The sequence below is a fragment of the Cavia porcellus genome, unplaced genomic scaffold (assembly GCF_034190915.1).
Source record: "Cavia porcellus strain 051 isolate PalLab524CR breed Dunkin Hartley unplaced genomic scaffold, mCavPor4.1 scaffold_18, whole genome shotgun sequence".
NCBI lineage: Eukaryota > Metazoa > Chordata > Mammalia > Rodentia > Caviidae > Cavia > Cavia porcellus.
The window spans coordinates 9,799,140-9,817,317 of record NW_026947501.1 but is presented as its reverse complement, the minus strand read 5'-3'; the positions used below and the strand labels follow the sequence as shown (position 1 = coordinate 9,817,317).

At 38.0% G+C, this 18,178-nt stretch overlaps 1 protein-coding gene across 1 annotated transcript in view; it reads right to left on the bottom strand.

The window, feature by feature from the left end:
- Nucleotides 1-556: 556 nt before the first annotated feature.
- Nucleotides 557-18,178, bottom strand: part of CUNH2orf73 (chromosome unknown C2orf73 homolog) — a 30,633-nt gene continuing 13,011 nt past the window's right edge. The window contains exons 4-5 of the mRNA XM_063229378.1: nt 6,684-6,799; nt 557-5,905 (exon numbers count right to left, since the gene is read on the bottom strand). Of these exons, the coding sequence (XP_063085448.1) occupies nt 5,705-5,905; nt 6,684-6,799 (317 nt within the window). The 3' untranslated portion in view covers nt 557-5,704. The remainder of the gene's footprint in view (nt 5,906-6,683; nt 6,800-18,178) is intronic.

Sequence of the window (18,178 nt, the reverse complement as noted above, 5' to 3'; positions counted from 1 at the left end):
TAAATAAATGGATACAACTTGAGATAATAAAGTAGCCATTGTTCGTTTTTGGTTATTTGGTTCTGAACGCTCTGTAATACTTTTGTTCTCTTGAATATTTATACTATTTGTTATGTTTGATACTATTGTATGTGAAGGTATGCTCAACTATTTCAAAGAAAGAGACACTATGGTAGCTACTGTTAATAGCAGGCTGTCTTGTGGTGAAGTACTGTGCTGCTTACATTGTTCCAATCTGCTTTGTTCTATCCTCTTTTGTCTTAATCTATTTAAAATAAAAAATAATTTAAAAAACATTTGAGCCAGGCAAACCATGTTAGGTCATATGTTTTCTCAACTTAAGATTGTGAAACAGAGAGCAACGAGCTCTGGGCAGCAGTGTGGCAGTGTCTCCCAGTGCAACATGTTGACTTGGTAATGAGGAAGTTATGTGAGCTTCCATGTTCCTTAAATTAAAAAGTGAAACACCATCAGTCATCCCTTTGTACTCACGGGTTCTCTGTCTGTGGGTTCAACCAACCACCGATCGAAAATATCTGAAAAAGAAAACTGCAGCTCTACTGAACATGGACAAACTTTATTTTCATATCATGATTTCCTCTATAATATAGCAACAATGTATATATAGCATTTACCTTGAATTAAGTAGTATTAGTAATCGAGAGTGATTTAAGTATACAAGAGGGCATGCAAAGGTGATATACAAATACAATTCCATTTTAGATAAGATATTTGAGCATCTGGATTTTATCTGTGGAGTCCCAGGTACTGACCTGAGGAGTGCAACTATTAGGTTTTTCACTTTACAGTATTTAAAAGATAATTAAAGGAGCAATTAGAACAATTTGTATAATAAAGTATTATAAGTAGGTAAAAAGTTAAATGATCTCTCTCTTGCAAAGTTCATGTTGACACTGGCAGAGCCACACTGACATTACAGCACTGCACTCTATCTTTGTGGATGAAATATCATCTTGATATATTTTATCAGCTAAAACATTCTCTTCATCAGTCTTAATAAATTGGCAATGAACTTTTATAGTGGGAGGGTGTCTTTTTCTCCTTTTATTTTTTCTTACATTGTCTCTTACATAGCATCTCCCTGATGGGTGCCATGCCCCAACACAATGATTTTAAGGGCTTCATACAGCCTGTCCTCTTTACACTGTGAACACAAATGCCTCCATTCTACTATCAAAGACACACTTGCAATAAATCTTGAAAATCTGGGGGTTTTTTTTCCATTAAAGAAAAAAAAAAAAAAACAAAAAAAACCTTTGTTGCACAATCACTAGGATAAATAATTTCCAGACTGGGATTTCACAGACCAGGAAAATTTCCAGATTTTTGAAGGAAATGAGAGTTGTCAAATATTTTCTTTTGCCAAATAAAGAAATACAAGAAAAATAATCTCCAGCAACTATTACTTGGATCATTTCATGAGAGTATTTCTATTAATACATAGGTCAAGCAGCATAAATTATGGATTTGTCTTGCTTTTTTCTTACAACCTACATTTTTTGTCCAGATTTAATATCAATCTTAAATGACATGTTTTGGAAGTTACCTTGGTGAAAATCTGTGGGTAGGTAATCCCACTAGTCTGAGAGAGCGTAAGGTATCGATAAGGGATGAGTCTGGAGTGTAATACCTGGGCTTGAATCCCAATTTGGTTACGTGTGACCCTGGGCAAGTTCTTAGTCTCTCTGTATATTAGTTTCATAATAATAGTATTATTACTACAGTTGTATTAGTAATAGTATTAATACTGTTTCATAAAAAAGCATCTATATCTGAGGAATATTCTCTGGATGATGAGCTAAAATATAAAAAACATTTAGAATAATATGCCTTATACAATTCTGTTATGTAAGTGCTTGGATTATTATCCTGTGTATATCTGAAAATGCCTATGTTTTACCCTTATTTTTTTGTCTTTCAGAGACAGGGTCTTGCTATGCAGTTCAGGATGGACTTTGGCTCTCTTTGTAGCCCAGACTGGTCTCAAACTTGCAAATGATTCTCCTGTCTCAGCCTCCCAAATGCTGGGATTACAGGAGTATACCACCATGCCTGGCTACCCTTATTTATAATTTACCTCAGTATGAAATTCTGAGTTGACCATTATTGCCTTCATCTTTTTTTATACAACTCTAAGATAATTCTTGCATCTGTTTCAGTGGATGAAAAGTCCACTAACTTTATGATTTAGTAAGAATGTACTTATCTCTGATAAGGTTTTTCTTTTTAATGTGACATTCTGTAGTTTTCCTATTATGTGTTCAAAATTCATTTTTTCCTTCAAATTGAACACTCACATTTTTAATTCTAGAAAATTCTCAGTCATTGTGTAGCCTAAGGCTATATTCTGCTGCTGCAAGTGATGAACACTCCCCCAAATCATAGTGGTTTATTTGAGATGGAACTTTATTTTTTTCTCACACAAATTAAGTCACCACGTGGTATCTGATGATGTCAGAGGCCCGAAGACCCTTTCATTTTATTATTACTTCTTCTCAGCAAGAACCGTCACATCTACATTCCAACTACTAGGAAGGGAAAAAATACAGAGAGGAGCCTATCTTTTCCCTTCAAAGATATTTTGGAAGTAATACGTACTGTTTTGGTTATATCTCAGAATAGTCAAATGGTTAACCTAGCTGTAAGGGAAGCTGAGAAATACTGTCTTTATTCTGGTCCAACAAATTTCCAGTTAGAAATAAGCCATCTCTCCTTTTTCTCCTGCTTGTGCTAAAAAATGGGCAGCCAATGCCAGAAACTGAGTCATACCACAGAGAGGAAGAGGCAAGGCAGCTTCTGCGCAGGAGGATCAAAGAGCCCGTCAGTCAAACTGTCCTCAGATCCCATCTGTAATACTGATAATGATACTGATAATCATCTAGAAATCTTATAATCAAAGAAGAATATACAACCAAGAACCACCAAGTATTTGAGAAAAAGTGTCATATCAAGAGCATGAGGCATCACTTTCACCAAAGATTAACAGAATTAAGGGAACAACCAAAAGGCATTCAATGTCACTACAATATGCAAAGTAGAATAAGACAGGCTATCATACCCGTAATATAGGAGAAGTCCTTGACATTGAGGAAGTGCATGTATATCTTAAAAGTACTCAAGGTTCAGTAGATGGTCTCTTTAAATTTTAATAGCTAGTCTGGCATAAGAATAGACATGGCTGAAAGCAAATTAGCAGAAAGCCAGTATCAAGGGAATTCTTGCTTCATTTAGTGCAAAGTGCCATAGAAAGGCAATGAAAATTAAGAGACTTCAAAGATGGACTCAAGTGTTCTAACACGCAGACGATAGCTGTTGCAAAAGAAAAGAGGAAATAGAGGAGAAATAACAGGAAAGGCAACACAAAATTTCCTGCAATGAAAGAAAGAAAGCAAGCTTTGGGGACCGAGTCCAGGGGCAGAGCATGTGCTTAGCATGCGGGAGGCTCGTGTAAGTTCCAGACCGCCTGCAAACGCATAAAAAAGGGGGTGGGGGGAGAAGGATCTTTATAAATCAAGAGCATTTTAATTTTATTATTTCTAGTTTTGAGGCTTTAACCATTCTTTTATTGCAGACTCTTACGCAGTTTTTCTTCTTTATGTGATTTGTAACCTTCTCTTTAGTAGAGATTGTTTTTCCTGTGAATCATGGAACTACGTCTCTAGGGAGCTTTGTACTTGTTTTTATCAGACACCTCAGAGGTATCACCAGTAGGATTTTTATGCTAATTGTGTATCCTAGGAGGAGTCCTACATATAAAATTATATTCCAAACCAGAATGTGGCACAAGATTAGAGTTTTAGGGCCAGGAATATAGCTTAGTGGCACAAGTACCTGCCTAGCAAGTGCAAGGTCCTGAGTCTGATTCCTGATACCCCCCCAGAGATCAGGGTTTTAATTTCTCACAAAGAGTTTATTCACTATCTATACCTCCAGACAGAGACAAGATTTCTTGCAGCTTTCCTGGTTGAAAGTGGAATGTAGTGTACTTTTTATTGACAGGCCAGTCATTTTTAGCATCATGCAGGCTGCAATTCTTTCTCTGTCTCTACTTTGGAGATCATAGTTTCATTTCTTTTCAGATGTGCACTAAAATTCAAACCTCTATCCTTTTTATAAATTTGCTGTCAATATTTCCCTTTTCTTTCCCCCCACATCAAAACTTGCATTCTGTTTGTGCCAGCTATATAGCAAGGTTCTTCTATACCACAGAAGTTTGTAATGCTATAACATAAAAAGATAGTCTGCATGTATTAATTAGGAAGGAGCTCTACGAAACAGACAGACAGATGAAAGGTAGGTAATGGATAGATACATTGATACCAGCAAGGCCCCTCCATCCTGCTTTCTGCAGTACTGGATATTGAACCCACAGCCTTGCATAGGCTAGACAAGTGCTCTACCACTGAATTGTTTTGGAACATGAAAGTTTTATTGTTTGAGCTTGGGTATACATTTTGTTGCTCAGTTATTTTATTTATCATTTTAAAGGATTTCAAATAGAAGAGGTTCGCCATTAGCTTTATTTTGCCATGTCGTAAGAACCAGAAGTCTCTGGCATACACATAAATTACATTAATGGCACTTATTCTCTTGTAGTATGTTAGAATTCTTAAGTAGAGGGAGGATAAAATAATAAAGGTATCCTGCAGCCTTATCAGTATCACAGAAAATAGTAAGAAACTGATATATTGCTGCGGAAGTTTGCGTTCTTTATAGTAGAAAAGTATTCCACTTGCCCGCAATGTAACGTATCTCGTAACGGACACATCACAGCATATCAGACATATCAGGAGAACTCACTGGTAGGAGTAATGTTTACCAAACTGACCAAATAGTAGTTTGAGTTGGCAGTAGAAATCAATAAAATAGGAAAGAGTTTGGAAAATATTTTTGATATCCTAATTATTCATCACCTTTGAGTTAAGTGTGTATATGTGTCATGAACTAACAAATGTTTTTTAGATTTTTGCCCTCTTAATTGCATACAGAGGAGTTGTAAGTTTTAAAATAAGGAGGAAAACTTACAACATACAAACTTACATAATCCTTAAATTTAAATTTTAGTAATAGTGATGATTACATTAACTTACTAACCATTATATACATAATTTCATGATGAATAATCTTATAAAATTTCTGTTTTCCTAATGTTACAGATGAGAAAACTGAAGTCTGTAGGGGTTCAGTAACTTACCACCAGTCAAACAGCTCAGATGATGTGGAGCCAACATCCTAAACCCAATTTGTTTTGACTTCGGAACTCTAACTAATGACGGATAAGGCTTCTCCTTTAAAAGTTTGTAATCATATAGAAACCAAGTTGTTTTATTTATAAATGATATGAAATAATGTTTCATAGTCTATCTTATCAGATATCTCTATTAAAACCTGGGTCCCCCCTTTTTTCCTATATGTAAACTATATATTTTGAGCTTTTTAATAACAAAAATAAGTGCCAGCTGCTGAATACAGATTACGAAATTTCTCTGCATCCAGGGATAGTGTTTCTGTCTGAAGATGATAACTTATCTGGACTCTTTATTGGTGAATGTAAAGGCTTGTGCCTGGTGAGAGCAGCACGTCCTGCCGTTGTTTGAAAGATGCCTGCAGTCTTCTTCCTCCTCTGGGGCTTCTGGGGTGTGACTTGGCTGTCCATCTGCCGTCTGTTTCTGATAAGTGAGTTTTAAGTCTCTAACAGCTCTTGGGAATTTTGTTGGCAGAGACCTGGTGAGATCATTCTGCTTCCCGCTGAATTTCCTTTCTCTGTTTTTTTGGACTGTTCTGATGAACATGACCCCGAAGCATTCAATAATACCTCTGTTCCCATAGGAACTGCTGGCCTACTCCCTGGTTTTATCTCTCTCTGCACAAAAGCTCCATGTCTCTGGAAAGGAAAACAAAGTTGACATTAACTGGGAGAACACACTGCTGCAAGCTGGAGCTGAGTTCATGGGGTGGCTCAAGTCCTGTGCTGCAGGCACTTAATTCTGCCCCTTCAGCAGTCATCATCTTAGTCCAAAACTACAGATGCCGCCCCAGTAATTATTCATGACCCTTGTAAACAAATTACAAAACAGGATGCACTAGTATATGAGCAGGAAGGAGAAGCAGCAGAGATTCAAAAAAGCATCATTTCATTATCTTCCATTTCTCAGCTTTTCTATCATTTGGATTGTGTAAGATTTATATTAAATTCATTTCTTGCTAAGTTACTATGGATATAACAGAAACAGTTCATAAACCTAAGAATTTATGATTGCATTCCAAATGCCTATTAGTTCCAACAAGAGGCCTAGTTATAATGAAATATGAAAGCAAACATCTGTAGGTGAAAAGATCCAACAACGGACTATTCATTTTTACTTGGCTTTATAAACCTTGTATAAATCTCCTGCCACACAAAAGATTTATCAAATTGCTTTGATATTAGCTTAATCAAATAATTTCAGTAATTTAAGTAAACCAAGTCTCCAAAATCTGATTCAAAATTATGATTAACATTCCTTGGTTTTTACTATGGGATGTAGCTAAGATTCTGTCCTCAAATAACTATGTTTGTTGGTTTACATATACTTTTATGAAGATGATTATAAGTTGAAAAGACTTAAAGTTCTACCATAAATCTTTTGTGAAGTATTAAATAATTCTAAATAATGCCTCACCTTTCCCCGGATGGGCTCATTGGGGGAATTCCTGGCATCATACTGATGTATGAAAGAGATGTATTCTATAAAGTTATTTTGAAGTTCTGCTGATGCATCCGGACAGGCAAGCGGAACTCAGAAAAAGAAAATACATTTTTTTGAAACCAAGAAATAATTAATTTATCTATAGAAATATAATGACACTCCTAATGCTTCTTCTTTATAAACATGCCCAAAATGAAATTCAAGTATGCAAGGTTACTTACCTACACATAGATGATAAATATAATTGATATGCCATTCTGTCTCCATGAAAAGAACCAAATCAAAACAACCAAATTAGCCGCACGTGTGGAATGATTTGTACTTTAAGCTAATGTTAATAGTAACATAATGGTATTAAAAAGCTATTGACCTTAACATGTTACATTCTTTTACATAGATGCAGATAAGTTTTAGAAAAACATAAGTATAATTTGTTTGTCAACTTTTTTTATTCCTAGGAAGAATATGAGAAGTTTTAGGTTGCACCCGTAGCTGTGGCCAAGCAGTACGGTAGTGGGAGGCATTCTACCCTCCAGCTGTCTCCAGCGGTGCTGCAGAGTGAGCTGGAGACCACGGACTGCTGGCTCCGCAGCAGAATGCACAGCACTTTCGTTTCACCAGTGACATAAGTTTTAAACATTGGCGCAAGTATTAAGTTCTTTAAAATTACTTTTGAATAACCTCAATCTGAGTCTCTGATACACCTGTTTAACGTTTTTAATTTCAAGAATTTGTTGTCGTTTTACTTTTAGAAGGTAATTAGACAATTAGAGCAATTTCCAAGTGCTGCTGACCATCAAACCAAGTTAATGAAGCAATTCTGTCAAGGAAAAAACTTTAACTTCACTTTTAAATAATATGGACACAGCAGTTTATATATATCTAGCATGTCTATGGAACAATACGTAAGAAAATGATAACAGTGGTCACTGTAGGGAGAACTGGGTTACTGAACAGAGGCAGAGAGAGCTACATTTACTTTTCATTGTGTATACATTTTTATCATTTGAATTTTGTGCCATATTCATATATTAACTATTAAAAGTGAAATTAAATTTACTTCAAACACCACACCTTTAAAATAGCCATAATTCACATGCAAGATAAATGTTAGTAAATTTACACTGTGAGGCATTCATGAATTAAAACTGATATTCTTTGTTTTGTCTTTTTGAGACAGGGTCTCACTACGCGGGTCAGGCTGGACTTGAACTCACTTTGTAGCCCAGGCTGATCTCAAACTTACAATGATCTGCCTGCCTCAGCCTTGTGAGCGCTGGGATTACAGGAGTGCACCACCATGCTGGGCTGATATTCGTATATTGATGCAAATTAACTTCACTAGCAAGAATAATGGGTATCAAATGTTTATATATCATATGATATTGTTTAAAATTCCACAGTCAGAAAAAATATTAACTGATATACTTTTCTTGCTATCTAATTGAGATCAGCTACTTAAAACTCATTATCTACATAATAATCAATTTTCTTAATTAAGACTTGCTAGTACAAAAGCCGGTGCTGAGGATTTAATAAAATACAACATTGAGAAAGTTCTATCTATAATTTATATTTTTCTCCTGCATAAAACTACCATTTTTAGATGAATATCATCTAAGTATTAGTGTTTAGAGAAATATAGTTTAATGACTTCTGATATAAAAACGAAGCAACTCTAGATAAAGCATTAGTCATGTGGGGTTAATGGAGTACCCACATCACGGTTGCTTCTCTCTTTCAGTAGCGAGGTTTGAACCCAGGGCCTGCCACATGTTAGACAAATAGTCTACCACTGAGCTACACACATCCCCTCCCCACAACGGCAAAAGGTGTTAGTACAGAAAGGAAAAGCAGCAGGGTATGAGCTCAGCAGAACAAACCCGAGAGGGACTTTGCTTGCACTAGAGACTCTTGTATAGGCCATAATGTCTTCCCAGGGTTATAAGCCTACAAAAGGAGGGCTGCGGAAAGCAAAAGTCACAATGGGGCTTCCAAGGTTGGAGGATTTAGCAGAAAGGCGTTGTGGCTATGTACCTGGGGCCAGGCTTGAGGACCTACAAGGAACTACATATTGTTTGTCAAGAACAGGGCTGAACATTGACTAGGAATTACTGTGCTTAGTGGTCCTATCTACCCATGACGACACATTTGCAGCAAGTGTGAATCCATAGCTGGCTGGAGAAGGGATTTAATGTGGGCTCTGCTCAGAGCAGGATGGTGGTGATCAGATTCTTCAGAAGGCATGTTTTCAAATTCTGGCTTTACCGTATTTTTGTAGACATATAACTTTAGAAAAATCACTTAACCTTACTGAGATTCATTTTCCTTCTAAAAAAGTAGTAATTTGTTTTCAGAGTCGTGAAGCTTAGGGAATATATTTATAAAGTCTGTAAGATGCTGAGGTCAAATTACAGACTTCAAAGCTAGCTAAGGGCCACCTCATTTGTGTCCTGGGGAAACCACAGAAGAAAACTAGACTCCAGTGGCCTATCAAAAAATGGTGAGAAATCCATTGCTTTTAGCAACTTGGTGTGAAGGGTTTGGCAAACTAGCGTTCAGGGTTAGTGGCAGCTTGGGCTGAGGTTAGGAAGATTCAGATGTAGCCAAGAAAGGGTAGGCTGGGAGAGACAGCCTTTGAAATATGCTCTTACTTTCCTCCAACTTGCCTTGGAAACACCCAGTGCTTGCCACAGGGCCACAGAAACTGTCACTAACTGCTTGACCATCTGTTGTCAACATAGTAACATCAGCATAGCATAGAAGTCCCTCCAGGATAAGGAACGGACGAAAATGGGCATGTGCTGCCCCCTTGGGAATCTACTCCACTATTCCTCTAGCAACCATCTCTCACAAGGTCTCTTTAAACAGCTTGAAGAGGGCCCGTGGTAGCGGTGGTGGGGATTCTCGGCTACATGACTGACCTATGCTTGAGTGAGTGACAGCAACTGGCAATGGAAAAAACCATTTTTGTGATGTCTGAAGCTCTCCAGCCTGAATCTCATTTCTTTTCTTAAATTTGCTGGGGGACACACAAACCGGGTCATGATATTAACCTTTTACTCACACAGAGCTCCTGATCCCCTAGAGGGAGCATGACCTGTGATAAACTATACACTCGGTAAGAGAGAGAAAAGCTTACCATATACTATGTGATGCAGAATACTTGACTAATACACCAAAAATTTAAAATACACATAAAATATCCCCCAAAATAGAAATCATAATATGAAATAATAGTTAAGAGCTCATAAAATGACCACTCATTTAATGTTAGAATAAAAAAAGCAACAGTTAAAATTTAAAAAATAGATGAGCTAAATAAGATTCACAAACTAGAAGAATAAGAAAGAGATGGCAGGAAATAAATAGAAACAGAAAAGCTAAGCAACATGGAAGGCAGAAGCACTAACCCTGGAATTCAAAAGAAATAGAAGACATATTTGAAGAAATAATGAGGATAAACATTTAAAAATTAAAGAAAGATCAAAGGTGCCACGTGAAAGAGTTCATAGAACACCAAAACGGTAGCAGGGCCGAGCAGGATGGGTGCGGCAAGAATGCCAGGTGTTTTTGTTGTGTTTCACTTTGTTTTTTTGAGACAGGGTCTTACTTTGTAATTCAGGCTGGCATCAGGCTGGCTTGCTGTGATCCTCCTGCCTCAGCCTCATGAGTGCTGGGAATATGGGCTTGTGCCACCACATCTGGCCAAGGATGCAAAATTTAAAGAGGCACTTGCATACCCGGGGAGTAAGTGACTCCTTAAACTGCTCTGCCCCTAGCGTGCTTAGCTTTCTACCCAGTCCTGCATGACAGATAAGGAAAAACTCAACTCTAAGACATCCTGTAGAGACATTTAAAATTATATGAGATGAAAAAACTTAATGTTTTCAAAAAACAAAAGACAGATCATTTACAAAAGAGTACAAAGATACCTTCATAACGACATTGGACACAGATGATTAATATTCTTGACATATTAAAAGAATTGTAAACCTATAATTTTAATATATAATCAGACTGTCATGTAACTATTTTATATATATATATATATATATATATATATATATATATATATATGGAATGCCTCATTTCCTCATAAAACAGACTCATTTTGAAGAACGTCTAAAGGGCAAACTCAAGTAAGACCAGAAATAAACCAAGGAGAGTGATTGAGGTATTTGAAGGGAAATAGGAAGGGTTTTTGTTTCTTCAAAAAGACAAAGACTAATTAACAGGCAAATAAGTATTCTACTCCTAAAAATTCAGAACATATTATAAATAAAAGTGGGCTGGCTGGCCTTGTGATTAGCTGTAACCAATAGGTGGTGGCAGAAATAACAGTTGCCAGTTCCGGACATAAAACTTAATAAAGCTTTGCAGCTGCTGATTTTTGGGTTCTCAGGAGCCCTGAACTGTGAGGCAGAAGTCCAGGTACCTTGCTAGAGAAACCACACGAAGAAACCCAGTCGCTCCAGGTCCTGGAGACCACGTGCCAATGAATCAGTCATACAAGTGACATCGCGAATATCAGAAAGCTGTCTCCCTGCACCCACCTCGGATGCAGATGATGACCAAATATGACCTCTGTCTTAAGCAACTGTATTTAAGGGAGCCTCTTCTGTAGATAACTGAAGCAGAAATACTTAAGAAAGTAAATTAATCGGAATAAGTCATCTTTTAGATAGTTATCTAGAATCTCTCAGAATCACAAAAACAATAGCTTAAAAAGTCATTTCTTCATGGCAAACAATAAGAGGAGGGAAAAATACTATTGGCCACCAAAGGAATTTCCTTTTTAAGACATTACATGTATTATACAATTTTATTTATATACTTATTTATTGAGACAGGGTCTTCTCTATATCCCAGGCTGGCCTTGAACTCATGGCCATCCTGCTTTCCTGAGCCTCCCAAGGGCTGGAATTACAGCCACATGCCACCATGCCAGGCTACACCTATTAAAATTAAACATAAACTCTATGCTCACTTGTGCAAACATTAAACTTTTTTTTGGAAGAACACAAAATACCGAAGATCTTAAGTATGAAAACAAGAAAGAAGACATTCCGATTCTTAATGGTTACTCTCTTAAGAATTCAAGTTGGACCCAAGTAATTATTTGAAAGAAACTTTATTACGTGAAAATTAAAAACATACAGCAGAGTCCATGAATAATGTTTAAAAGTCATTCTTTCTTGGAAACTTAATCTAATTAAAATAAGATTTCTAAACGAATTGGTATCTAGCCATTTATATTTTATCAACAAAGCCAGAATTCATTCAACGCACAATTTGTTTCTTACATCGGTTAAGAATTCAGCAGTTTTGGGAAATTCTGCTCTTCTCTGTAGTGCTTAAAAAATATCCACCCATAATATTTTCCTCTTAGAAATACTACTCTTTTTAGTAGTACTTATAAAGATTATTCATATAAAAACAGTATAGATCTTCAAAATACAGTAAAAAACAAACATAGCCATAGCAAAATATCATTCTTATGTTACATTTTTGGGCAAAAGAATCAGTACAAACTAAAACCTATTTTAGAAAGTTAATTTTACCACTATATCTGAATTTGCAATTCAAAACAACACTAAAATATCAAGTAGTTGATAAACAGCCAGTTCATTTAAATATGGAACATTCCCCTTTACCAATTACATCAGCTTTTCCAATTTATAAAGTTCATTATATGAAATCCAATGTGAAGACTTGTTTTTACAGGGACTCAGATATAGTGAAGCACAGCCATTTGTTAGCTAACCGTGGATAGTAGCCAGGAAATTGTGCGGTGGTACACTACATAAAGGGCACTTTCACTGTGGGCACAAGATAACATTACTGAAATGCCAAAGACCAAGCGTAATTAAGTGGGCTGATGAAACAGAATGACTGTGAGACTTTGAATTGGTATTAGTACATGTTGATAGGCACATTTTCTACTTATGTGCATACACAAGAAATGTGACACATTCCAATTCGTTTTATACATGTTATATGCTAAAAATACAATAAAGGTTTAAATTTGTTAAATTATTACAGTAAAAGATACCTTATCATCAATCCTTCTTAAAATACTTCCCCTTGCTTTGAACACATTTATCCCACCATACTTGTCACCTTCTGAAGGATCCTAGAAGCGCTTTTGTGGCCTTAGCTGCACTGTTATGGTGCCTTGATGCCCTGAATTAATTGAAAATGATTTCCTTTTGGAGATGTAGCTCAGTGGCACAAGCACCTGCCTGGAAAGCATAAGGTCCTGAGTTCCATTTCCAGTACCAAAAACACCACCCCCCCCAAATAGTCCCCGTCCATGGTGACTATTTCAGTGAAGAGCCAGAATCTCACAGGGTCAGATCAAGTGCATAAAGCGGATGAGCTGCCTCTCTGTGGGCTGTCAATTTGCATCAGCATTCACTGAATTTCTGATCACACCTCGTAAAGAATTCACAAAAGACGACTTCCAGAACTGCCAGAGTGTGGGAAGAACAGGATAAGTGTGTTCAAAGTGAGAGAGAATATTTTTGAGGGGGATTAATGGCAATTTGTCTTTTGCTGTATTAAATATTTTTATTTAAACATTCACTGTACTGTTTGATCGTATTTTATGTTTTAAAATATTACATTAAAATATTTTCTTTTTAAAATTATTTTTATCGAGTATCCAAGCTGCACTTAAAGTAGGGATTAATTGCAGGCTTATATTGTTTTCTGTATGTTAGTTTAAATTATATTATGATTTTTTTCTTCTGCACGGTGGATTGACCCCAGTACCTTCACAATGAGGTACATCCCCAGACTTTTAAACTTTTTTCTTTTAAGATAATGTTATAGAAGACAGGGGCTGACAAACCTGGCTGGGGAAATAAGTGGGACTTGTCAATTACAAGTTCCCAGCACAGGGGCTGGGGGTTTAGCTCAGCGGCATAAGCGCCTGCCTTGAAAGCAGCCAGTCGTGAGTTGGATCCCTGGTACCGATAAAAAGGAAAAAGACAAAAAAAAAAAAAAAAAAAAAAAAAAAAACACAAAAAAACAAGTTCCCAGGACGAGCCAAATAATTCCCAAGACCTTATTTGTGGAGCTTCTTGTGGGCTCCTGTGAGATGTAGAGGACGTACAAGGACACAGATGGCAGCTGGGCGTGGTGGCTCACGCCTGTAATCCCAGCACTCGGGAGGCTGAGGCAGGAGGATCACTGCGAGTTCAAAAGCAGCCTGGGCTACAAAGTGAGCCCAAGGCCAGCCGGAACTGCATAGAGAGACCCCGTCTCAAACAGACAGAAAAAAAAAGACATAGACAGCCCGAGGAGCCTGCACCACGACTGCTCATGGGAGCCCAGTACACTTTTATTTCTGCTTTTGTCCTTTCCTTTCTTTGTTTGGTCCAAATTTGTTCTACAGAGCACTTTTGCCCTTACCTGTTCATGCCTCATTTTTCAGGTAAACTTTTGGCCCCACTTTGCCTTGTCTCTCCCAGTTCTTTGAGGCAAGCAGGACTTGAATTTGCAATCCTCCTTCCTCAGCCTCTCGGAACTTAAGATTCTGAGTACACGTCACCACGGCTTATGTCTTCAAATAATTTGTTTAGTAAAAAAAGTGCTTAAGATTCAATTATTCAATAAATATTTCTTGAGCTTGAGCATTATACTAGGCCCTAGATATAAAAATGAACTTAGTAATGAGAAACATCAATAAAAGAACAGCGGGCTCGGGAGGGAAGGGGAGAGAGACAGAGAGAGACACAGGCACCGTGCCAGGCTCCCCAAGCTAAATCCGAGTTCAACACCTAACTGAGTACAGGGCTGAAATTAGTAACAGAAATAGCTACTGTCCATGTGTTGTCTAGATGTATCTAGCACTATAGTGGGCATATGGCATGTTATTTCATTTATTTTTCATAATAATCTGGCAAAATAGGATCATTATTCTCATTTCCTAGATTGAATAAAACAAGAGGATGGAATAGGAAGTGGCCCCAGGATCACACAACGCTAAGTACTGAACCCACACTAAACTCTGAGGTGAGGGTAATTCAGTTATTATGGCTTCCAATCACATACGATACATTCAGTCTGTGAATCCCCCACTCTTTCCCCAAGCCCAGGAAAATGACAGTGAGAACATTAAGAGGACATATATCTTTACAGAAAAAACACACTAAATGGGGGCAAAGATGTCGACAAGTTTGGAAACTGGAAAGCAGCTGAGTTGAGGAGACCAGAAAACCGGAGGGAAAGTGCCCGTGGGATGAGAGTGGGGCGAACGTCAGGCCGGCTTGGGCCACGCGGTTCTTCACTCCCAGGAGAGGAGTCCAGGGCAGAAGACGGCTAGAGGGACTCCCAGGCAGAGGGGCCGAGGATTCCTCTCTGCCAAGACTGATAGCTCAACAGAACAGGTGCAGGGTCTCTGTTTGGGAGGTAACTGACGAAGCCTGCACTTCCCCTGGAACAAAGCCCGTTTATCCACAATTCTCTCCCACCACTCTTCCTGACATACCTTTGAGTGGATCAGAAGTGACTGCTCCTTATGTGGACTTGTCAGTTAAAGCAAAGAATAACATAACTTACTTACACATTTAATTTTAATCAAGTTATTCACCATCTTGGAGTACCGAATCATTTTCTTCCTTTCTCTTTTTACACAAGGTCTTGCTATGTAGCTCAAGGTGGCCTTACTGGCCTTGAATTTACTATGTAGCCCAGGCTAGCCTCAAGGGTACAGCGATCCTCCTGCCTCAGCCTCCCAAGGGCTGGGATTACAAGCATGTGCCACCACACTGGGCTGACTTTTCTATAAGTATCTATTGATCAGAATATTTCACTTTGTGTTTTTTGCACAAATCACATTCCTAACGCATTCTTTCCAGTTTCTGTTTAACACTGAATAAAACTTAAAGATAACATTTAAAGCAAGATGAATGTAGAATAATTCAATATTTTAAAAATTCTTTTCAGCTTCTCTTTTACAATTATTTTGCCCACATCAGCATGTTTGTTAGTGGTGAACCTGCAAGTTTTTCCAAAGCATCCAACTTTGAATACTTTATAGAAACAAATATTTTGTCTTCATATTAAGATTTTAATTTATAAGAATATTTAATTAAATTATAGAGCTGCAGTAACAAGTACCTACATCAGTTGGTTTGCAAATAGGCCCAACTTTCAGAGCATTTCTCTTCCTCTTTGGTCTGAATTATAGTCCCTGTCTCTATATCTCCATATTATGAGCAATAAAAAATAAAGAAAGTAAATATGGAAAGCTAAATAGGGCCTTACATGTCAAAATACAGAATTTGAAATTTATTCTCTACACAATGAAAAACAGCTGGGGGACCCAAACAAGGGGAGGGAGGGACATCGCTGTTTAAAAAGATCCTTCTGGGGACGAAGCGAAGCTCAGTGTTAGGGTCCTTCTCCAACATGTGCAAGGCCCCGGGTTTAATCCTCAGCACCACAAACAAGTAAGTGGCTTCACTGCCTTCAGTGAAGAAGAAAATGAACTGATTCAGATGTATTTTGGGTATGACAATGTCAAAATTTGCTGATGGAGTGAATGTAGCAGAAAAAGGAAACAGTTTTAGAATGACTTCTACATTATCACAGCACCCGGCGGGGATTGGAAAAGGCATTTGTTCACTGAGAGTGGACAGACTGGTGGGGACACAGGCCAGGCTTGAGAAGCAAGCTTCTGCCCCAGCCACTGGTCACTTTCCTCCTCACTGATACACTGTATCTGGCCCTCCTAACCTAAAGGAGAGGTTCCCTTTGGTCCACAGTGGTTGCCGGCATGGTAAAGGACCTCCAGTGGAGGAAAGCTGCTGACCTTACAGCAGTCCAGGAAGCAGGGGAGAAGAACGGAGCAGAGAGGGATACACCCTCACCAGGTCACCTCCAGTGGCCACCTCTGACCAGCCCTGCCTGCTAAGGGCAAGTCAGCCCTAGCACCCGTAATCCAGTCACTCTCCACAAGCTCTACCAGCTGAGAGCCTCTCGATTGCATCCATAATAATCATAGGAAATTTATTAATGGAAGGACCAAAAAGTGTGTGAGGACTTTCCTTTCCAGGTGGGTTTAATGCTGAGTGCCACTTGAACAAAATGGTTCTAATATTCACACTAAGTAACTCCTCCGCCAGGATAAAAATATTCCTTTGTGAACTTTGAAGACATTAATTCCACTGTGAATTTGTATCAGTGCTACTTGATTTCAATCTGATTCTTATTAGTTTCATGTTGATATTTTTGTTTCTCTTATGGAAACTTTTAGCTCTTCTCTACATGAATTGAACTCAGGACCTTGCATCTGCCAGGCAGGCACCGAGCTATAGCCCCAGGTCTTCAGGGTGTATTTTTTTTTCATTTATGCGTGAAACACTCAGTGGGCCATTTCAATGCCTTTGAAATTAAGGAACTCTCATTACTTTAGAGGGTATGCAGAGTACTAGTTATGAGTACAGGTGCTGCAATCAGACTATCTGGGTTCCAAAATCAATGATTCACTGTGTAGCCTTGAGCAAGTTGTTCAAACTCTACACTTGCTTTTGGAAAGAGTTTTGAATATGTCACTCTAAAATATGCTGCTCTGGTATGTCAACTCCACTGAGTTAAAGGCACTTGAAAAACACCGAGTACAAGAAAAACATACTGAGCTTTGTGCTTTTTCCGAAAGAAGGTAAAATTCCTACGTGAAAGAGTCCTCCCTCTGCCAAAAGGAAATCATTCCTAGCAAACACAGGAAACTGAACCCGAGGGAGACCCGTACAAACAAACCTTAGTGAAGTCTCCTCTACCAGTTACTCAATTCATGCAGTTTAACAGCCCCGCCCACGCTCCTTTACCTTGTCACATTTCTACATTTCACACCTGTCAAGCTCAGTGCAAAAGGGTTTGACTCTGCTTCCATTAGTCCCCTTGCTTCTCATACTCTTTCCAAAGTAGCTCAGAGGTCCTCTTTCCATCTTTACTTGTGCTATTGTGGCTGCTTCAACGTTCTGAATCCATTCAAAACATTTACCTTCCACAGTCATTTTGACTTTGGGGAAGACCCAGAAGTCTGAGTGCTAATCTGCCGGATAAGGTGGATGGCAACAATGTCATAAAACTCTTGGATGGCACTTGGCAGTAGCATTCACTTGTTTGTCACGACTTCATAAATACACGAGGACTTCCAGAACTACTTTAGAAAGAATGTAGAGAACGTCTTTTACTGTAATTGTTTTATTTAAATATTCACCATATAATTTGATCATACCTTAGAATCTTTTGTTGACGACTGTTGTGTATTATCTGAAATGTGGCTTATGAACTCAGTATGGGATGAAGACTACAGTAGGTACTCACACGCATTTTTATTTTGACTTGATCCTGTACTTGTCTGAAACTTGCTAAATTCTACTTGAGAGGCAAAGATGACTCGGATGTCAACTAAGAACTAGATACAACTCTAATAAATGTGGTTGATTATAATG